We start from the raw sequence: 22,919 nt of genomic DNA, 5'->3' as shown, positions 1-22,919 counted from the left end.
TACGGCGATGTGCATTGCTGTAAAGGGCCCGACCCCGCTTGAAGAGGAACTCACCTGTCGCCGCCGCCGCCGTCTTCATCGCCGGGATCCGGGTCTTCAGGGATGAGGTAAGTACCGGTGCCGGTCCCCAGCACTCCCCCGTCCCCCGCCACGTCCTCCGGTCTTCCTCCCGTCCTCTCTGGACTTCAAGGGGCCCGGCATGGCGGGAGGAAGTAACCGCCCCCCCCCCCCCTGCGGTTGGTCGGTTAACTAACCGAAGAATCGCAGGGGATCGGAGGAGGTGGCAGGCTTGCCAACTCGCTCCTATACTCCAGCATGGTCCTGGCTGTCTGTGACAGCCGGGATCATGCAAAATTACCGGGCAGTCGGGTCCCAGAGACCCGATCAGCCCGGTATCGCCGCAGATCGCAAGGGCGATTTCCCTTGCGAATTGCGGCGATCGCCAACATGGGGGGCCTACATGGCCCCCCTCGGCGTTTGCCCTGGATCCCTGCTGAAGGATTTCAGCAGGTATCCGCTTACGATCTCCGCCGGGTGAGCGGCGGAGACCAGGAAACGACCATGACGTATGCATACGTCATGGTTCCTTAAGACTCAGGGTGTGATGACGTATGCATACGTCATGGGTCCTTGAGGGGTTAAATATAACAGCCTTGCATTTCTTCTAAAGGTCAAATTAATCTTGCTGTTCAGAGTTGGCTGCTGAACTCCACACAGTTGTGTTTGGATTCCTCCTGTTACTATAAGGCAGGATCTGTGTAAATTCTAAAATTCAGTGGAAACAAGTGTCCACTATTAAAACATTTATGACTAAAAAACATTCTCATAATAAAATACTGGTATTAATAAGTTTAACACAATTTACTATTCTTGATCTGTTCAATGAATCATCTCAATCGTCCATATTTTTATTTTCTTCCCAAAATCCACAAATCCCTAATAAACCCCCCCGGCCGGCCAATCATCGCCAGTACTAATTCTCCCACCAGCAATCTTGCACACTTTTTTTCTTCAAAAACATGTCACCACACTTCCCAGTTATCTCCATGACTCTACCCAACTCATACAACATCTCTCCAGTATACCATGGGAATCCACTTTCCTTATGGTTACCTGTGATGTCGTGGCCCTCTACACTAATATATCCCATCACTTAGGTCTGGCGGCAGCTGAAGAATACCTTATCACAGACTTGGATATCTCTGAGCTCCAGCGGTCCTTCCTTCTCAAAGGCCTTAAATTCATTCTTGAGAACAATAATTTTCTCTATGATGGGGATGTTTACCATCAGAAGAAGGGGACTGCTATGGGGGCAACAGTAGCCCCCTCATATGCAAACCTATTTATGGGGGCATTCGAAACCAGGTATATCTGGGGCAACCCCATCTTTCAAAAACATGCATCACTATATCGACGATATATCGACGATTTAGTGTTCATATGGAATGGTCCAAAGTCCACTATAGATGAATTTGTCGAAACTCTCAACCGCAATGATTGGGGGCTCAGTTTCACCACCACCAGTAGCTCTGAGTCAATTGAATACCTTGACCTCATTATCTCACAGGACGGAAATAAATTACTACAACATATTTCAAACAGGTAGATACGAATAACTACATTGAATTTGGGAGTGGCCATCATAAAAAATGGCTAGAAAACGTACCTTACTTCTAATACAAATGAATTAGAAAGAAATGTACTCGTGGAGAAGATTTTAAACCGCAGGCAGTTATCCTTCAAAAAAGGTTTTTAGAAAAGAAATACCCTAAAAAACTTTTATCTGATGCATATAAAAAAAACTAAGTGTCTCACACAGGAGGAATGTCTCACCACAAAAAAAGAGAGAGTTAACGAAAAAGAAAAAACAAAAGGACAGGAGAGAAAAGAAACTTTGGAAGTTAATGCTAAGGAACAACAACATCAAAAATGGGATCTCAACTTCATTACCACCTTTAGTAGGTCTGCACCAGATATCAGAAATATTCTACAAAAATACTGGTATATTTTGGAAGGAGACCAGTTTTTAAAGGGATCACTCACAAAAACACCTGGTATTACTTATCACAGAGCACCTACGTTGAAAAATATTCTGGCACCCAGCCAGTTAAAACAGCACCAACCTCGGAAAAAAGAACCAAACACAGTGGGTAGCTGTAGATGTGGAAAAAAAAGAGGTGTCTATGTTGTCATGATATTGTACACCAAAAATGCAACTTCACCTCCACTGTGACTGGAGAAGTCTTTCTGATTAACTACCATCTGTCCTGCGAATCAGACTATGTAATATATTTGATTCAATGCCAGTGCGGGATCCAATACATTGCGCGTACCACCATGAAACTTAGGAAACCAATTTAATGTAAATTTAATGTAAAAATGGGCTTCATGTTACATAGCCTATCAAGGCATTATAATTCTGTGCATCAAGGGGACAAAAAATCCTTTACCGTTATTCCTATTGACCATGTCCCCCACCATAAGTTGAACCGATTTGACTTATTGAAAAGATTGGAGGTTTATTGGATCTACAAATGTGGTTTGTTACAACCGAGGGTTTTGAACAAAGTTTTGTAGACTATTTTGGCTTAAACTTTAATGCCCATACCCTCCAATCCTTCTCTTTGGTCCCAATTTTATACACTCTCTGTATACGATGACATCACATTCATATTGATTACTCTTATACAAAATATTTTTAGTTATATATATATGGATACTATTGTATGTATACTATATATATGCAATTTTTGTTTATTATATTATATGTATGTTATTGTTTTTATTCATTCACAGGCACATTGCATGTCCAAAATGGCATTTTTAATACCGAATTTTAGTAATACCTATCCATAATATATATATATATATATATATATATATATATATATATATATATATATATATAAATCCAAGAATTCAGCAGCACACAAACTTGTGAAAAAATTGGTGGGTATTTATATTAAATCACCAGAAAAACAGAAGCTTCTGTTTTTCTGGTGATGTAATAAACACCCTCCTATTTTTTCACAAGTTTGTGTGCTGCTGAATTCTTGGATTTCTATTTAAGTGAGGACCCCTAACCAAGGTCTTTATTTCCAGCGTGCACCTTTTTACCTTATGAAACTAATTTAGTTGTGCTGCTCTTCCTCCTCTTTTTATACACATATATACATATATATATATATATATTTTATTATTATGATATATTCTTTTTTTATTTTTTATTATTTTATTATATATATATATATATTTTTTAATGTTATTATACATCATAATTTTTAAGATAAAACATTGCTTCACTTCCTTGTACCAAACCATTACATGCCTCTATGTGTGTCATGTCTCACTATAGTTTCTATACAATGTTACTATCCTACTCTTGTTAGTTCTTCCTTCAACCTGACTCTTTATTCTAATACATACTGGCTTACTCCGCCCACTGCTAGCCACGCTACAGCTTGTATAGCGCTCCCATTCATAAATTCTATTACAACCTGAGCGCTCACGAGGGCATCTCCCATACGCTTACTTACTAGCTCAACAGACCAAGAAGAGTAAATTGTGTTAAGCTTATTAATCCCAGTATTTTGTTATAAGAATGTTTTTTAGTCATAAATGTTTTAATAGCGGACACTTGTTTCCACTGAATTTTAGAATTTACACAGATCCTGCCTTATAGTAACAGGAGGAATCCAAACACAGCTGTGTGGAGTTCAGCAGCCAACTCTGAACAGCAAGATTAACTTGACCTTTAGGGTGCGTTCCCACAGGGCGTATACGCAGCGTATTTGACGCTGCGCAAAATTTACGGCTACAGCGGGAAATACGCTGCGTATTCCTTGCTCACTATACACACAGGGCTTTCCGGCGGCAGCCCTATGTGTGCAGTGAGTTTTGGAGGCTGAGCCGCGCACGTGTCACAGACATGCCGACACACGGCCCCGCCTTCAAAACTCACTACACACATAGGGCTGCCGCCGGAAAGCCCTGTATGTATAGTGAGCAAGGAATATGCAGCGTATTTTCCGCTGCTGCCGTAAATTTTGCGCCCTGTGGGAACGCATCCTAAGAAGACATGCAAGGCTGTTGTATTTAAATCCCAGTTTTTGCCATTTTCAGTGCATGCACATTGCCTGAGGAAGTGCCCTTTGCGGGCAAGAAACGCGTTGTTGTTGTGCCACTGAATAAACCTTATGAAGTAAACCTATGGATATCGTCATCTGTCTTCCACTGTAGCTGCGCCTGACTAAGATCCACTTTTTTCCTGAAACAATTACTGTTTCTATGTAATGCTCCTTTAGGTAAAAATGACATGTTATCTTAATTCTGTAGGTTCATAAAATCAAAATGATATCTAATTTATGTAGGTTTTATTTTTACTACTTTAAAAAAAATGATAACTATGTGTAGGAAAATGAGTCTGCTTAAAATTGACCTATAACACTTTTAACATATTCGGGAAGATCAAAACCTGTGCAGAGGAAAAGTCGCCCAGTTGTCCATAGCAATCAATCAGATTATTTCTTTCATTTTTAACAAGGCTTCTGCAAAATGAAAGAAGCGATCTGATTGGTTGCTATGGGAAACTGAGCAACTTTTTATCTGCACAGGTTTTGATAAATCTCCCCCTTTGACCCTATAACACTATTATTTTTTATATTTTATATATCTATTTTTTTCTGGTATTATATGAAGGGCCCAAAAATACGCAAATCTGTACTTTGGTATATTTTTCACGTATACTCCATTGACTTTGTGCTTTAAATAATGTTATATTTAACTAATTAACTAAGTTCAGACAGTTTTCGTCTCATTCCGTTTTTATTTACAGTTTCTATCTGTTTTTAATTCATTTCCCCAATGTAATGTCTAATTACATATTTTATAGTCTTTTTATATTATATACATACAGGTTGGTATGTTATTGTCAGTATCTTTGCTTTTAGGTAAGAAGTAACAAATAAACGCCTCTGAAACTATCAAGCTTTTCGGTCAGCTTCTCATCTCATCATCTGCAGCATTATCATAAACTCTCTTATAGTGGATTTAAAATATCTTTTGCCAAAACCAAAGCCGGTGGGCAATGTTTAATTTGAGTTTGAGGAGTCCATCCAGGGTTGTAGAATTTACAGTCGAATGTTTCCCAGACATCTCTCTAAATCAGATTAATCTCTTTGTAATATTTCTATTAATTTATCTTAACATTATATTAGGGAATATAACAGTGTTTCTATGCATTACTTTGGACTCCCATCTGCATACTCCAATGTATATTTTCCTGTGTAGCTTATCCATTGTGGACATTCTATCCTCTTCAAATATCCTACCGAAGCTCCTCTACATGCTTTTCACCCAACAGAAGATCATAACATTTAATGGTTGTATGGCTCAACTGTATTTCTTCATTTACTTTACTTGTACTGAGTTCTTCCTTCTTGCAGTCATGGCTTATGACCGTTACGTGGCCATCTGTCACCCACTTCACTATGCCCTGTATATGAGCATGAAACATTGTGCATTGTACTTAGTAGGAACATGGCTTGCTGCCGCTCTGGAACCAGTCTTACATACCTTGTTTATAGCCAATTTGTCCTTTTGTTCATCCCTTCAGGTCAACCATTTTTTCTGTGACATCTCTCCTTTGTTAACACTTTCGTGTAATGATACCATACATGTGGAAATTGCAACATATGTCTTGGGCGCAATTGTAGGACTAAGTGCATTCACACTGACATTGTTGTCTTATGTGTTTATTATAAATTCCATTTTGCATATTAAGTCTGCAGAAGGGAGACGGAAAGCATTCTTTACTTGTGCTTCCCACCTGACCTCTGTCATTATATTTTATGGGACTTCCCTGTTTTTGCATGTTAGACCCACATCGACCTATGCTCCAACGCAGGACAAAATTTTCTCTCTACTTTATATCATACTGATCCCGGTTCTGAATCCCCTTATTTATACCATGAAGAATAAGCAATTTAAGGAAGCATTTAGTAGGTTGATTAGACTTCCATAGCGAAAAAAAAAAGTTAAAGGGGTCTTCCAGGGTTAGAAAAACCAGGACCGATTTTGTAAATAAAAACAGTGTCACACCAGTCCTCAGGCTCTGTGTGGTACTGCAGCTCAGTTTCATTGTAAATGTAGCCAAGTTGTAATACCACACAAAACCTAGTACAGGCATGGTGCTGTTTTTGTAAAAAAAAAAAAAAAAAACAATAAAACAAAAATAAATCAGATTTTCTATTCCTCAATAACCCTTTTGAAGTTTATGACTGCATTAATAATAGTTAATTTACTTATAAAGCGCCAGCATATTCCAAAGCACTGTACAAAGCTTGTCATGACTCAAATAGGTCCCTGTCCTATTGGGACTTTCAATCTAAATTCACATATTGTTTTTGGTATGTGAAAGGGAACCAGATATTGATCAGGGAGATCCCCACTGATAACTAGATAAAGCCAGAAAAAAAATCAAAACATATAAAAGGGAGCCAATCTTTCCATTATAGTTTTCTCTCTTTCACTATTTATCTTGGTTTTGGCTAAAAATACTGACCAAAATTTGTTGTAAAATAAGGATAAAATACTGACCAAAATAGTATGGGCTGAATGTACTATTTGAGTTTTGCGTAAATTTAGGTGAAAACAGTATGGGTAAATACATTACACTTTATTTATTAATGTTTTTTTTTTTTACTGTGTTGTCCCTGTTTTTGTGCATTTCACAATTTTCTGCATATTTTCCAAAAAGTGGGTGTGTTTTTCAATTTTTTTGTAGAATTCAAGTGTTTTATCAAACTGTTCACCCTTTTTTAAGATCTTAAAGGGAAGAATATTTACTTTTAACAATGAGGTTGAAGAAATGGAAACTGCCAAAGCAGACCCACGTAAACATACGTTCATGCATATGAGGGAAACATTTTTTTTAAAAAAGGGAAAAAAGGGGAAACAGGGAAACATACTACATGATGTGTGAGCCTAGCCAATGGCCTGTTGTAAAGAAATTATACACAGCTGTCAAAGCTGCCAATAAGCATGTAAACCCCCTACACCTAAAAAAAAAAAAAAAAGGAAGTAAACAAACAAACTAGAATTTGATCATAAAAATATACTTTAGTATATATTTATTATATAGTTATTAAGTAAAAGAAAGAAAAAGAGTAAGGAGTAAAGAAAAAGAGGTCAAGTAAAAAGACAAATAAAAAAATATATTGTTGCAATCGTTTATTAGGTTTTGTGAGACGTGTTTATTTGAGAAAGTCACATTCTAGACATTTATTGACAATGTCTTAAAAATCAAATCACAAAAAAAAGCATTAAAAATACTGACTTAAAGCAGTGTAGTCTATGAAGCTCCTCTCAGCATCAAGTCAGAGCAAGCGGCAAGCTGGGGTGTGAAGCATGCTGCTGTGCGCTTTATCTCGCTGTAAAAGTTTTTCTAAATAACACCAATGCTTTCATTAAGTATCTGTAGCAACACGAAAAATATCTAGAGATAGCTTACGGTGCCCTGAGTCTACTGCTGTTAATAGTTTAATGACAGCACCCTTCCCCATTATAGAGAAAGGGCTTCAGTGCCTGTCTGACGATTCAGGGACAGATACTTAATTGTAATTCTGTGTTTGCTAAGGAGCACAATATACTAGCTCCATGTTTTAATCTTGTTTGTTATTTTTGTATTTAACCATATAGTCACAGACTGTCATTTTACCTTTAATTCATGATTTTTTTATTTCCTGTTTCACCACATATTCTGACATTTTGAGTACTTAAATGGGCACTGTCAGATACAAAAACTTTTGATATGTTGTAAAGTGTGCAAAACCAATGGGTTTTGCAGTTGCTTTCTTTATAGATTTTTCAGTATTTCATCCTGAAAAAAATAGTCAAACAACTGCCCCCCCCCCCTGCCTGCTTGCTTGGACACATATTAGTCCTGCTGTGTCCATGCATCATCACCTATGTCATGGACACACTTCAATGATTGACAGCTGTGAGCGCAGGGCTCACAGCTGGAGGAAAAATCCTCCCACTGTCAGCTTGTGTCCCGCTACTGTCAGTGAGAACAAGCTGGGAGTTGTAGTTTTGCTAATGCTAGGGGAGATGTGAGCAGACAGCATCCTGAGGGAGGGGGCAGAGACCGGTACAGTGAGGCCATGCTCCCTCCCTTTGAGAGGAATTCAGACTAGTGAGCTAAATTAAAAGTGTAATAAAAAAATGAATAAAGGTGCTAGACACATAAAAATGTACATGGTCAGGATTAGGTACTGAGTGATATATATAAAAAAAATTGTTGGATCTGACGGGTACGCTTTAAGCTTTAACCCCTTACGGATGCAGGGCATACAGGAAAGCCCTTGCGTCCTGGTACTTAATGACGCAGGGCATACCTGTACGCCCTGGTCCCATTACCAGAGTTTGAAGTGTTCTCATAAGTGGAGAATGCTTCAAACACCGTGGGTCCCGACAGCTATCAGCAGACAGGACCCAGGGTTAATGCCAGGCATCGCCGATCAGGCCAATGCCCGGCATTTACCCTTTAGACACTGTGATCAAAGTTGATTGCAGCATCAAAAACAAAACTAAAATGATCCCGGCAGCTAAACGGAGCTGATCGGGACCATCGCAGTGAAACCGCAATGTCCCTATCAGCTTAGAGGATGGCTGGAGGGCCCTTACCTGCCTCCTCGTCATCCAATCCGTGATCTGCTGCTCCAGGAGGCTTCAGCAGGCTGGAGCAGCAGAGCACTGACAATACTGATCAATGCTATGCTGTGGCATAGCACTGAACAGTATATGCCATCAAATGACTGCATGATATAGCCTCCTATGGGGGCTAAAAAAAATACTAGATAAGTAAAAAAAATAAAAAATAAAGTTAATAAAATAGAATTAACCCCTTCCTAATACAAGTTTGAATTCCCCCACTTTTCCCATTTTTTAAATAAAATAATATAATAAAAAATAATCATATGTGGTACTGCTGCATGCGTAAATGTCCGAACTTATCCCCATAGCAAACCTCTCTTGCTCTGGACAGATCCTGACATGAACAAAGGTGTCAGCAGAGAGCACTGTGGTCAGACAGAAAAGAAATTCAAAAAGGAAAGAACTTCCTCTGTAGTGTACAGAAGCTTATAGGTACTGAAAGGATTCAGATTTTTTAATAGAAGTCATTTACAAATCTGTTTAACTTTCTGGCAAAATTTGATTAAAAAAAATATGTATATATTTTACATCAAAGTACCCCTTTGACCTGTTGGGGACAGAGGGCATACAGGTACGCCCTCGCGTCCCGGTACTTAAGGACAGAGGGCGTACCTGTACCGCTCACCGGGTGGTGATTGGAACAGGATGACTGCTGATATCTATCAGCAGGCATCCCGTGGCAAGGCCTAGGGGGTTCCTAAGACCCTCTAATGTTGGCGATCCCCACAAATCGCCAGTCAATTACGACAATTGGGTCTCTGGTGACCTGATAACCTGGAAAAAAAAACGTACAGGGTACATTCACATTGGGTGGGGGTTTACAGTGAGTTTCCCACTGCGATTTTGAGCTGCAGCTAATTTCTCGCCGAAGCTCAAACTCCCAGCAGGAAACTCTTTGTGAACGCCCTCCCGTGTGAATGTACCCTAAAAACACTGCACTACACTACACAAAATAAAATATAAAACACTGCATATACACACCTTTACACAGTGACCCCCCCCCCCCCCCAAAAAAAAAAAAAAAAAAAAAAAGAAAAACATCAGGTATGGCACCGTTTCCAAAACGGAGCCTCCAGCTGTTGCAAAACAACTCCCAGTATTGCCGATCAGCCATTGACTGAGCTTTGCAACAGCTGGTGGCACACTGTTTGGGAAACACTGTCATAGTTTTTTTCCAGGTCCGTCCCATGCAAATTCCTAATTTAGGCCTCAAATGCACATGGTGCTCTCTCAATGTGGAGCCCAGTGTATTTCAAAGCAACAGTTTAGGCACACATATGGGGTATTTCCATCAGCATGAGGAGAACATATGGTGGCAGAATGAGACAGCCTGTAGGTGGCAGTAGATGCATTAGGAGTTCTGAAAGTGACCCGGTGATGTGGTGGTGGTGGCGCGGTGGGTGGTAATACCAGTATTTGGTGATGAAGGTGGGTGAAAAAGGAAAACTTGGCATCAGATGTGTGGCATCAGTCGGGTGGCAAGATCAGAATAGTAGCTGAAGCAGGTAGGCAGAAGAAAACAGTCTCTTTTGTAAGTGTTAGTGTGTACAAGTAAGTATTGAGGATATGCATTATGTAAAACTTAACTTTTAATAATATGCTTAGGATAAAATATATGGACCCAAATAATTTTTTTTTAATCAAACAAAAGGAAAGGTGTGCAAAAAACCATTGATGTGATGCAAAGACCTCTAAAAGTGGAAGGGAACAACATATGGTCCATTGTAACCGGTTGGGGTAAAAACTTCCCCTGTAAGGCCCTGCTCTCACCCTATTAATTCCCTTCTTGGCAAGTGTTAATAACCCTAAAAAGGGCAGCTCCACACAGGAAACTCTCTCTATTTCCACCTAAAAGCCCTGGGAAATGGCAGTGTTAGTAGGGGGAAATAGGGAGAGGTTACTGTGTGGATCTGCTCTTTTTAGGGAGAGTACCACTTGCCAAGAGGGCAGTTAATAATGCGAGAGTAGGGCCTTACAGGGGAAGTTTTTACCCCCACCAGTTATAATGTGTTGTTCCCTTCCACCTTTTAGAGGTCTTTGCATCAATACTTGGTGGTGTACATGGCGAATGGTGTTTTTTTGCACACCTTTCCTTTTATTTAATTTCAAAATAATTTTGGGTACATATTTTTAATTTTTATCCTAAGAATTTTATTAAAAGTAAAGTTTTACGTTATGCATATCCTCAATACTTACTTGTGGTCTGATGCACAGGAATGTCTGTAACTGGGGAGCAGCATCTTAAATATGTTTAGCACTATCCAAATTTGTGAAGTGTTGGTGTGGCACCATGATCAATCTACTCTGACGCATCAGGCATTGGTGGGTGAAAATCTTGCCTGATCCATGCCTGATTCATCTCCACAAAGGACAGTCTCTCCACATTTTTTGTGGACAGACGAGTTCTCCTTGGGGTTACTATGGCCCCCACTGCACTAAGCACCTGTGATAGTGTAAGGGGTGTAGGGTATGGGGAGTGTAGCTGTGCGAGTATCAAAGGGTGCTTGTTAACCCTTGCTATTTATGACGCCAGAGTGAGGGCTCCTCAATAAAGCTTTTCCTACCACCGCCCTTCCCAGGAACGATAGGGAGGTAGATGATAATGGGTTTGAGGTAGATAATAATGGATTGTCCACAACTGGAAAGCTTCTGTAAACAGCGTTAATTTTTACTGAAGATTTTCTGTACACTTCATTAATACAACAGTCTCTTATCATAACAACAGCTTCCTTTGTAGATTGACAATGGTTGAGACTTTAGCTTTAAGAGTCTTTTAGTCTATTGCTCTGTTCCACTGGATTTAGGGGAATTAGTTGCGGTCCAGTAATCACACTAGCATTAGCAATAATGAGGTTTAAACTCAAGATTTTTGGTTCTGCTGAGGCCGTAGGTTTTGAGGCCTAGCGTGTCTTTGCAAGTTGCGGAGCACACCGTCCTGTTGGTCCAGCATCCACGAGAGCAGCAACCCAAGAGAGCGATAATTGGACGCAGCTCCCTTATATGGGCAGGGGCTGGACTAACGCTATTTGGTCCAAACGGATGTCAATGCCTATTACAGAGATTTGTGGGTAACACGTAACCCAAGGACCTCCTAAGGTCATGCAACATACCATAGAGGTTACTAGCACGGTCACATGACCGAAGGTCCTGCAACACTGAAAAAGGTAAGTACTATACATTCCTATAGAATATAGCTATAATTATCAAATATACACATTTACTAATATTAAAGTTAGACTTAAGGAGAGGCGACTAGGGGCTGTCCCACCTGAGGAACCCTACCTGAACGTAGTTTCTCTGACTTTGGGGACCTCTGCACTAGGTACTGGATGCAATACGGTACAGGGACACCACAAACCCCCTTAAGATAAGTCGGCCTCAACGTCAGTCCCCTAAGACAGAGGGACGAAGTGAAGGTCAGGTACAACCTATAAACCTACTTAACATTTACTTTTGGTGTACATAAATTGGTTTGGGTGAACTCACGAACAGGGTTGGTTAGTTCATGAATTTAGTAACAGGATGATATTAGTCACATGAGATACATCCTAATTAGCATTTTTCTTTCTCTAGCTCACTAGACAATTGAAATCTCACTGTACATTTTTATTTATGTTCACTAGACAATTGAAATCTCACTGTACATTTTTACCATGTTAGCTACCTGTTTAGTACACTGGAAGTATATTGGCTTGCCCGAGGCTTTCTACCAATAAAGCTAGCTACTAGGGTCTATTGGCTACACGCTCCTATCCCTGGAACACAACAGATAAACCTTATCTAGGTTACCTTTAATTACGTGCATTATTTTTAAGCTCGCAACAGTATCTACTGGCCAGGCAGAACATCTCGCACACGTATAAGAACAGAGAATTAGTGTACATGTCAGTGGCAGGAATTGGAAAAATGACACTAGCTACAATTCCCAAGGCATTTACTTTAGTGTGAGATAAGTTTTTGTTTGTTTGGTGTACTAAATTTAAGTGAGATAAGTACACTTAAGTGATTGTTTTGTGAAGTACTATGCGTTTAGTACTGTGTGGTCAGTCTTGATATCTTAAGGGTAGTTTCCCTTGAGTGGACCTTTGAGAAGGTGTTAGTGATGGGTGACAAAATTGTTATTCCTCAGAAGAGCTAATGAAGTTACCTACTAGCAACTACTACAACACCTATTATATACATTTTTTTATGTACATGTGTACAATAACCGTTTACATTTAGTCATTCTAGCATGAATATTTATTAAACACACCAACAGGGTTCAGTTGCATTCACCTGATAAGTGCAACTTTCAAGAAGAATATCACGTTACGATTCAGGAATATGCATGTAAACGTGCGTGCAAGGATCAGCAGTCCACCTGCACTAAGAGTCTAAACTTTCACGGCTAGCACAGTTTAGCCTGGCACACACTTACGAATCTCCCACCTCTAGGAGTCTCTTGGTCTAAAGACCAGGCACAAAAGCTTGATGGTTACGTAACAACTTGAACAGTCTTAGCATAGTCCTGCTAGGCACGTTTCTTGAACTTGTTGCAAACAGTTTGTGAAGACAAAAACAAAAGATTTTTCAAAGCAGAATAAATGTCAGCTTAACGGAAACTTTACCGATGTTGTCCTGCTCCTCGCCTAGAGCCTCTACCCCTCTCAAGATCACGAGCAGGCAAAGAGTTAATGTGGCTCTCCCACACCCCATTAGTCAGGGTAGAGTGTGACACTGACGGATTGAGGTAAACAGTTGGTGCTGGTTGATTTGGCCCCACCTCCTCATCAGGCGTGTGCGGCAGCACATTTGTTGGCACCTGGGGGGCAAACCAAAGCTCCTTGTCGGGAGTAGGCCCAAGTACTTCTGTTGGCACCCGCGGTCGAGGCCAAACCTCCTGAACAGGAGTAGGCCAGGGTGCTTTGCTGTAGACAGTAGGAATTGGTTGCTGTTGCAGAGGCTCCTCCTCCTTGGGTATGTTGGTGGAGGCATCAGGAGCAGGCCACTTCGGCCTCTGCTGGAAGGGGTCCGCTTCCCAATCATTTGAGGGAAAATACTTGAAAGGCAACTGGGTTGGGGCTGCTGGCCTGGTGACTGCGGCCACCAACTCTCCTCGCAGGCCCCGGACGGGGGTGTATTCCACTATCTCACCCACCTCCAGGGAATGGAACTTCTTGTGTAGATTTGACCTCTGTACAGCTCGCCGGTTTACGAGGATGGTATAGCCGGTATGGCAATCAATGAGGGTACCATAACCTCTGACCTTGTCGAACTTGGCCACTGTTGCTCTACGATGTTCCAAGGGCTTCTCCCTTTCTCGGGGATGATCCCATTTGTGAATAAAGAGTTCCTCCAACTCCTTGGGGTTCTCCTGGTAACGGATCCTCTCCTCCAGAGGCAGATGTACATGGTTAGGGGTATAAAGTTCTCTGTGTCGGGCCTTTAATTGGTCCATCAGGTCAGCTATTTCGGCCTCCTGGAGGGCCTTTTCTTGTTGTGCCTTAGGAACCGATGGTGGAGGTTTCCCGGGCAGGGGTTGAAGCACATCATGCATATATTGGATAAAGTCAGGTTCATCCCCAAAGACTCATTGGGGCAATTTTGGTGAGCACGGTCGTGCATTTTGCAGGGCAGATAAGGGTATCTTAGGCTCAGGGCTGGTGGAGGAAGAGAATGCAGCCTAAGATGGTGTACTTTCTGAGGATTCCTCCGTCGGGATCTCAGCCCACGAACCCCAGGTGCGGTGGTGAGGGGACAATCTCACCGGTGATAAAGCTCCAGGTGTCCCCCGGAGGGGTATCCTGCCAGTCGTCATCGTGATTGAAGGCCCCCTCTTCATCCAATGACAACCGCTGCAAACGGTTGGCAAGATCGTGGAACAGCTGGGCTGCGACCGCCGCAATTTTCCTTTGTTCCGGGGCCATCTTCGTGCGCATGCCACGTGGAACGCTCCTCTCCGCCATGTCTGCACCTTCTGGCTCTCCTTTGTGCAGACTTAAGAGGTTGCTGTGCAGGGTTCCCTTTATACTGGTGCATGTCACTGATGTCCTCCTCAGGTTCCTCAACAGTGTCTGCTTCAGGAGCCTGAACGCTTGCAACACCACCTCCCGTGCCACTCTCCTCATAACTACTTGCCCGCCTAGTGAAGGAAGCGGTGGATGTCTCCTCCACTTCTTGACTGGGCAGTAGCTGCTGACTGCCCTCTAGTAGATCGTCCTCACTAAATAGTGGACCTGAACCCACAGTATAAAATACTTCTGTGGGGAGGGAACAGCATAGAGCAGAGGCAATGGGAGAACAGGAACTGCTCCTGGGCCATGCCAACTGAGGATTGTGTCTGAGGAACCCACCAACTGTTAACTGGGGATGTTAGATGTCCCTTGTGATGAAGTGGATGACTGTGTTAACCAATCGATGACGGCAGATGGGTTGCTGGTCGAGACACGACTGCTAGCGGATGCTGGGAGCTCAGGCCTCTCGCTGCGACTCCTGCTGCCACTTGCCCCTAGTCTGCTGCGACCTCTGCCTGATGAATTTAGGCCTCTGCCACTCCTGTGCACGTCCTGACACTTCTCTGCTTGACATACTTAGTGCGTATATGAGGGGAGTACAATACGCTCCACTACGCTTAAAACCGTATTTCTCTACAGCACCAGCAGGTTTGTACAGCAGGTGTGTACTTTTGTCAGGCCTTTCACAGCATCTAGGCCATTAAGACTTTAACAGGAACAAAATGGTACACCGCTTAGATGTATGTGGAATGCACTTATGAGGGGAGGACATTGCGCCCCAGTACGCTTAAAACAGTATTTGTCTACAACACCAGCAGGTGTGTACTTTTGGCTGGCCTTTTACAGTATCTAGGCCCTTAAGACTTTAACAGGAACAAAATAGTACACCACTTAGATGTGCATATGTGGTATGCACTTATGAGGGGAGAACAATGCGCTCCAGTGCATTTAAAACAGTATTTGTCCACAACACCAGAAAGGATATACTTTTAAGGAACAACAAAGACATGGTCTCAAATGGCAGGAGGTGCTCAACCCCAAATGCAGTTGTGCATTTATACTGGGGGAGCAGATCCTGCCCTTGTGGTCCGTTGCTAGGGGCGATCCCCAGAATAAAAATGCATACAATTGAGGATGCCTGCAGCAGACTACAAGTGCCACAATAGAATTCTGCACCAGATAGACGGTGTGGATGTGTAACAATTAGAATAATACAGGAATTTAGGTGCACTACTGTGGTAGATGTAAACAATGACATTGGCTAACCCTCAACACTGATGTTAAAATTGAGACATTAGCCAGTATATCCTTATATGAAGGACATACCTGAGCCTGCACACCAATGCCAAGGTTTCTCAAGTGGCACGGGACCTAACACTAAACCTACCTGTGCATGATAAGCAAAACCAGGGGCCAGAGGGCCATTACGGCAGCATTAGGCCAACTCACAGCCTCCTCCCAGATGCCCTCCAGTGTGGCAGAGCACACATACAATGGGAGGATGGAGGCAGACTACAAGCCCCACCTAAGTTGGCTAATATAGTTGCATGGCCTCACAGGTGCATCTTAAAGCTGCCTGGAAGATGTTCAAGGCGCATTACATATGGAGGTCACACACCTCCAAGTATAAAGTTTAAGCAACAACAAAGACATGGTCTCAAATGGCTGGAGATGCTCAACTCCAAATGCAGTTGTGCATTTATACTGGGGAGCAGATCCTGCCCTTGTGGTTCGTTGCTAGGGGTGATCCCCAGCATAAAAATGCATACAATGGAGGATGCCTGCAGCAGACTACAAGTGCCCCAATAGAATCCTAAACCAGATAGACGGTGTGGATGTGTAGCAATTAGAATAATATAGGAATTTAGGTGTACTACTGTGGTAGATGTAAACAATGACATTGGCTAACCCTCAACACTGATGTTAAAATTGAGACATTAGCCAGTATATCCTTATATGAAGGCATAGGCGTGCGCAGCCTATTGCATTAGGGTGTGCACCCTAAAGCACAAATTCACTCCACGCACGCGTGTGTGTGTTTATGTGTATATATATATATATATATATATATATATATATATATATATACACATACATATACACACACTCTTGCTTGCATAGTGTAGGAGGATTGGATCCAGGGCCAGTTTTAGGTTTAGCATGGCCCTGGGCAAAATCAGAAGTGGGGTCCCAAAAGTCGTAATAGTGCACTAATCAGATTAGCACATTTTTGGTCACTTCAAATACCATAAAAAATATCTAAAGAGCAAAAAAAAAAATGGTACCGATGAAAACTACAAATCACAGCACTAAAAATGACCCTCATGTAACCCCATATACAGAAAAATAAAAGTGCTATAGGGATCAGAATAGTACAATTTTATATTTTTGTAATCACATTAGTTTGGCAGCATAGTTCCCCCCACATTAGGTTGGCAGTATAAATCTCCCACATTAGGATGGAAATATATTTCCCCCACATTAGGTTGGCAGTATAGTTCCCCCACATTAGGTTAGTAGTACGGTTCCCAGACATTAGGTTGGCAGTATAGTTCCCCCACATTAGGTTAGTAGTACAGTTCCCCCACATTAGGTTGGGAGTATAGTTTGCCCACATTAGGTGCAGTACAGTTCCCCCACATTAGGTGCAATATAGTTCCCCCCACATTAGGTTAGTAGTACAGTTCCCCCACATTAGGTTGGCAGTATAGTTTAAACAAAAACAAAAAACGTGGTCTCAGTGTTGAGGGATAGCCAATGTCATTGTATACATCTACCACAGTAGTGCACCTAAATTTCTGTATTGTATTATACTAATTGTTACACATACACACTGTTTATCTGGTGTAGGATTCTATTGTGGCACTTGTAGTCCGCTGCAGTCATCCTCCATTGTATGCATTTTTATGCTGGGGATCGCCCCTAGCAACGGACTACAAGGGCAGGATCTGCTCCCCCAGTATAAATGCACAACTGCATTTGGGGTTGAGCACCTCCAGCCATTTGAGACCACGTTTTTTGTTGTTGTTTAAAAATGTATACATGGAGGTGTGTAAACTCCATATGTTAATGCACCTTGAACATTTTCCAGGCAGCATTAAGGTTGCACCTGTGAGGCCATGCACCTATATCAGCCAACTTGGGTGGGGCTTGTAGCCTGTCTCTCCCTCCTCCCATTGTATGTGTGCTCAGTCACACTGGAGGCAACTGGGAGCAGGCTGCATGTCGGCCTAATGCTGCTGTAATTGCCCACTGGCCCCTGGTTTTTGCTTATTACGCACAGGTAGGTTAGCGTTAGGTCCCGCGCCATTTGAGAAACCTTGGCGTTGGTGTGCGGGCTCTGGTGTGTCCTTCATATAAGGATACACTTGCGAATGTCTCAATTTTAACAAAAGTGTTGAGGGATAGCCAATGTCATTGTATACATCTACCACAGTAGTGCACCTACATTTCTGTATTGTAGTATGGCAGTATAGTTTGCCCACATTAGGTGCAGTACAGTTCCCCCACATTAGGTGCAATATAGTTCCCCCACATTAGGTGCAATATAGTTCCCCCACATTAGGTGCAGTATAGTTATAATTGTAGGGAGGAGGGCAAGTCTAGAATTTACCATGAGGCTTAGGGAACTAATTCTACCCCTGATCTTATATTTGCCAAGGGGTTCAATGGGCGGAGCCAAAGGGTTGTCAAAATTAGGTTTTGCCTAGAGTGTCAAAAATCCATGCACCAGCCCTGACTAGACCTCCCACTTGTGTGTATATTTGCTGGTGTTTATAGGGAGGCATTTGATGTGGATTTGAAAAAAAATTGTAAGTTGAATGGTAAAACTCATGTTTTTCTTTACTTGGCAAACAGAAGAACGCTTTTACTATAAGATGGTGGCACAGAGGGGGGAATATTCCAAATTGAATTTTTTTTTGCATCAGATTGGTGGAAAAAGTGATGCGGCACCCAGCAAGCTTGGAGCAGCATGCACGTTGTAGTTTTGGGTCTGCAGCTGACCCAAAACTAGGACTCCCAGCATGTTGCACCATAATCTAAATTGTACTCCTATATAGTGCAAGATGTGTGGAGTTGTAGTTTTGGTCATCATAGATTGTATCAGGGCATGCTGGGAATTGTAGTTGGTAACTGCACCTCCCAGCATTGCATTCCTTCAAGAAATGCAATGCTGGGAGTTGCAGTTACCAACTACAATTCCCAGTATGCCCTGATACAATATATGGTGAACAAAACTACAACTCCCATTATGTTGCACTATACTATAATATAGGTTATATGGTGCTACATGCTGGAGGGAGCTGTAGTTTTGGGTCAGCTGCAGAGATATAGGCTGGAATCTGGATCAAGGAAATTTCTTGATCCAGATTCCAGCCTATATCTCTGCAACTGAACCGAAACTACAGCTCCCGCCAGCATGTAGCAAGTTTTTGGTCAGCTGCAAAACCATAAGCTGTATCAGGGCATGCTGGGCATTACAGATAGTAACTGCAACTCCCAGCATGCCCTGATACAATCTTGGTCTGCTCTGTAGCTGTCCCAAAATGAATGCATTGCTTCCCCAAGACTCAGGAGTATAGTGCAACATAATGGGAGTTGTAGTTTTGGGTCAGCTGCAAAACCATAGACTGTATCAGGCTGATACAGCCTATGGTTTTGCCGCTGACCCAAAACTAATTTTGGGACAGCTGCAGAGCAGACCAAGATTGTATCAGGGCATGCTGGGCATTACAGTAGTAACTGCAACTCCCAGCATGCAACTCCCAGTATGCCCTGACCACACCACACATGCCCAGGCTCACAGCTCAGGACTACATTCCCATCATGTATGATTGTGACTGTCTATTATATGTAGCCTACATATAATAGACAATCACACATGATGGGGATGTAGTCCTGAGCTGTGAGCCTACATATAATAGACAGTCACAATCATACATGATGGGGATGTAGTCCTGAGCTGTGAGCCTACATAATGTAGGCTCACAGTTCAGGACTACATCCCCATCATGTATGGCAGCAGGCCAGCAGCCACTTACCAGCACTTGCTGCTGCTGCAGGCCTCTCTCTCCTTAGCCGCCCTCTCCAGCAGTCCAGACTCCAGAGCTGGGGGCCCGGGCTTCTCCTATCCTGGAAGCGGGCCTGTCCTTGCCCTGGCAGTGGGCCTTTCCTGTGCGGGCTCTCCAGGCACTGGGCGCGTGCGGGCTCCAGGCACTGCGCACCATGGGTCACCTAGACGTCATGTGCAGCCATCAGCCCCCGCGCTCTTAAAGCGGCCCCAGGCGGCATGTAAGGTCAGTCAGTGTAGGGACCATACTCCAGGGGGGGGGGTTGGTTAGCGTTGGTGATGTCGGGCGTGTGATGTCCGGTGGGGCTAGGGTTTGGCATTGGACTTTTGGATTGCTTTTTATTCCTTTTTTCATGATATAAAAAATGACCAAAAATATGCAATTTTGGACTTTGGAATTTTTTACCGTGCGATTTAATTAACAATATATGTTTATAGTTCGGACATTTCCGCACACGGCGATACCACATATGTTTATTTTTATTTACACAGTTTTTTTTATTGGAAACTTTTTTTTTCCACTTTTTTTTTGCAGTGCTATAGCTCCCATAGGGAGCTATAGCACTGCACAAACTGATCTCTTATGCTGATCCCTGCAAAGCCATAGCTTTGCATGGATCAGCGAGATAGGGGCTCGATTGCTCAAGCCTGTAGCTCAGGCTTCGAGCAATCAAACCCAGATCGGATGCCACGGAGACAGGTAAGGAGACCTCCGCTTGCATCCTAGCTGATCGCGACATCGCCATTTTATTGCGATGTCCCGAACAGTCTAACTGAGGTGCCGGGAAGCATTTACTTTCACTTTCAGATGCGGCGGTCAACTTTGATCGTTGCTGTCCGCCATTAGCCCAGGGTCCCAGCTATGAATAGCAGCCGGGACCGACCCGGTGTGATGTGGGGTCACGGCGTGACCCCGCTTTAAACACCGGGACCAGGCGTAGGGCGTACAAGTACGCCCTACTTCCTTAAGAGGTTAAAGAATGCATAATTTATAATGGAATAAAAAATCAGTCAAAAGAAATATAGTTTGAAGAAGGGGGTGGGCTTCACAAAGAGGTGGTCTTATGGAGAGGTTTGACTTGTAAATCTTCCTTGTGTACACAGTACAGGTTTGTTGATTGTACAGAGCTACATACTTGTATTATAATTTATAATGTTTAACATTGAATATTGTGTATTAACCTTCAGAAAGAAGGCCTGTCTCCGAAATCACAGAAAAATAAACGTAAAATTGAATGACAATTTTCTGCTTTTTATTTTGCAGTGCAATCAGCATGACACAAAGTTGTATTGTATTTTAAAAAGGCTTGAGAATAGATTTGATAATTTTCCATTAGATGGCACCATAGCTCAACAAGAAAAGCTTCAAGAATGCACATGCTTTAGTTGAAAATTGTAATGCATTTTGCTTGTCCAACTTTTTACAGGAATTTCAAACACTTGCAAGACAAATGACAAATGAAGTGATAGGTGAAATAAAGTACTTAGTATGTTTGCAGACAAGGCATGTTAACAGTGCAAGAAACTGCCTTACAAAATCCTTTTTGCAACATTTACTGTTTTAGATGACACTGCAGCTTTCACCGCATGTTACCTAAAACTCAATTTATGTCACACTTGCTAATTCCACTTTAATTTACTAAAAGTCAGAAAACTTGATACATGATGAAATAAAATGTAAAAGCTATTTAAAGGCAATTTATCAAAAAATGACCTTTTTTGTCTGAGTTTAATTAGATTTTTTTTATAAATACAGTGATCCCCCGACATGTGATCATTTTAACATAAGATGGCCTCTCAGAGGCCATCATATGTTGAAGGCAGCATTAACATACGATGCTTCTGTATGTCGGGGCCATCATATAAATGGCTATCCGGCAGCACTGAGTGCTTCAGCTGCCGCCGGATTGCCATTTAATGTGCTCCGCGGGCCCCTGTGAGTGTCAATCACCTGAATTACCCCCCACAGCACAATTGCGTAGGGAGGGTTTGGGGGGTGCTAGGGAGGGCGGTCCACTGCTGATGTAGCTGGAGGGTTTACCTCTCCTGCAGTCCGGTCCATGGCTATGTGATTGAAAGAGCCTGGCTGGACCAGTGCAGAGCACACAGTGCAGAGCACACAGATCAATGTAGTTCTATGGAACTACATTGATCTGTATGTGGAATCTAATGATTCCTCCTAAAAGTCCCCTAAAGGAACCAACAATGTGTAAAAAAAATTTAATAAAAGGTTTAACCCACATACATTGACCCCTTCCAAATTTAAATCGCCCCCCCCTTTTCCTGAATTCCATATAAAAAATATGTAAACATAAAAAAAATTTACATATTTTGTATCGCCACATGCATAATTGTCCAAACTATTAAGTAAAAAGCAATCAAAATGTCTGATCAATACCAGAAAAGTTCTTAAAAGTACAGATCACAGTGCAAAAATGAGCCCTCATAAAGCCCAGTAAAAAAAAAAAAAAGTTCTAGTGGTCAGAAAATGGCAAAAAAAAAATAGAAGTTTTTTATCTCTTAAGGACCCGGGGTTTTTCCGTTTTTGCATTTTCGTTTTTTCCTCCTCAGCTTTAAAAAATCACAACTCTATCAATTTTGCACCAAAAAATCCATATGATGGCTTATTTTTTGCGCCACCAGTTCTACTTTGTAATGACATCAGTCATTTTACCCAAAAATCTTCACTTTTTTTAATTCAATTTTTTATTTTCACTTTTTTTTGCAGTGTTATAGCTCCCATATGGACCTATAACACTGCATGGGTACGCCCTGGGTCCTTAACAGGTTAAAATTTGTAAAACATGATGCAAACTATACATATTGGATATTGTTTTAATTGTGTTGACCTAAAGTATTAAGATTACATGTTAGTTTGATTACACGGTGAATGGTGCAAAAAAGAAACCTCCTCCCAAATTAGCAAAATTGCTTTTTTTATTGTTTTTATTTTACCTCACAAATATATCTTTATCTGTTTTGAAGCATATATTATGGAAAAATAAATTAAGCCATTACAAAGTACAATTGTTCCCACAAAAAATAAGCCCTTATATGGATGTGAAGATGAAAAAATAAGAGTTATGGCTGTTAAAAGGCGAGGATGAAAAACGAAAGTGCACCAACAAAAATTGGCCTCG

At 41.9% G+C, this 22,919-nt stretch overlaps 1 protein-coding gene across 1 annotated transcript; it reads left to right on the top strand.

Annotated features, from left to right (window-relative positions):
* The first annotated feature begins 5,086 nt into the window (after positions 1-5,086).
* Positions 5,087-6,022, top strand: LOC130283140 (olfactory receptor 1019-like). Its single transcript, XM_056532332.1, has one exon. It carries the CDS (start codon positions 5,087-5,089, stop codon positions 6,020-6,022), a length of 936 nt encoding a protein of 311 aa, XP_056388307.1.
* The last annotated feature ends 16,897 nt before the right edge of the window (positions 6,023-22,919 follow it).

Source organism: Hyla sarda, chromosome 7, assembly GCF_029499605.1.
Source record: "Hyla sarda isolate aHylSar1 chromosome 7, aHylSar1.hap1, whole genome shotgun sequence".
NCBI lineage: Eukaryota > Metazoa > Chordata > Amphibia > Anura > Hylidae > Hyla > Hyla sarda.
Note: the sequence above shows the minus strand (reverse complement) of the source record. Positions and strands in the feature narration are given on the sequence as shown.

Coding starts and splice junctions, on each gene's coding strand:
- LOC130283140 (XM_056532332.1), top strand. CDS start 5,087: ATGTTTAATTTGAGTTTGAGGAGTCCATCCAGGGTTGTAGAATTTACA.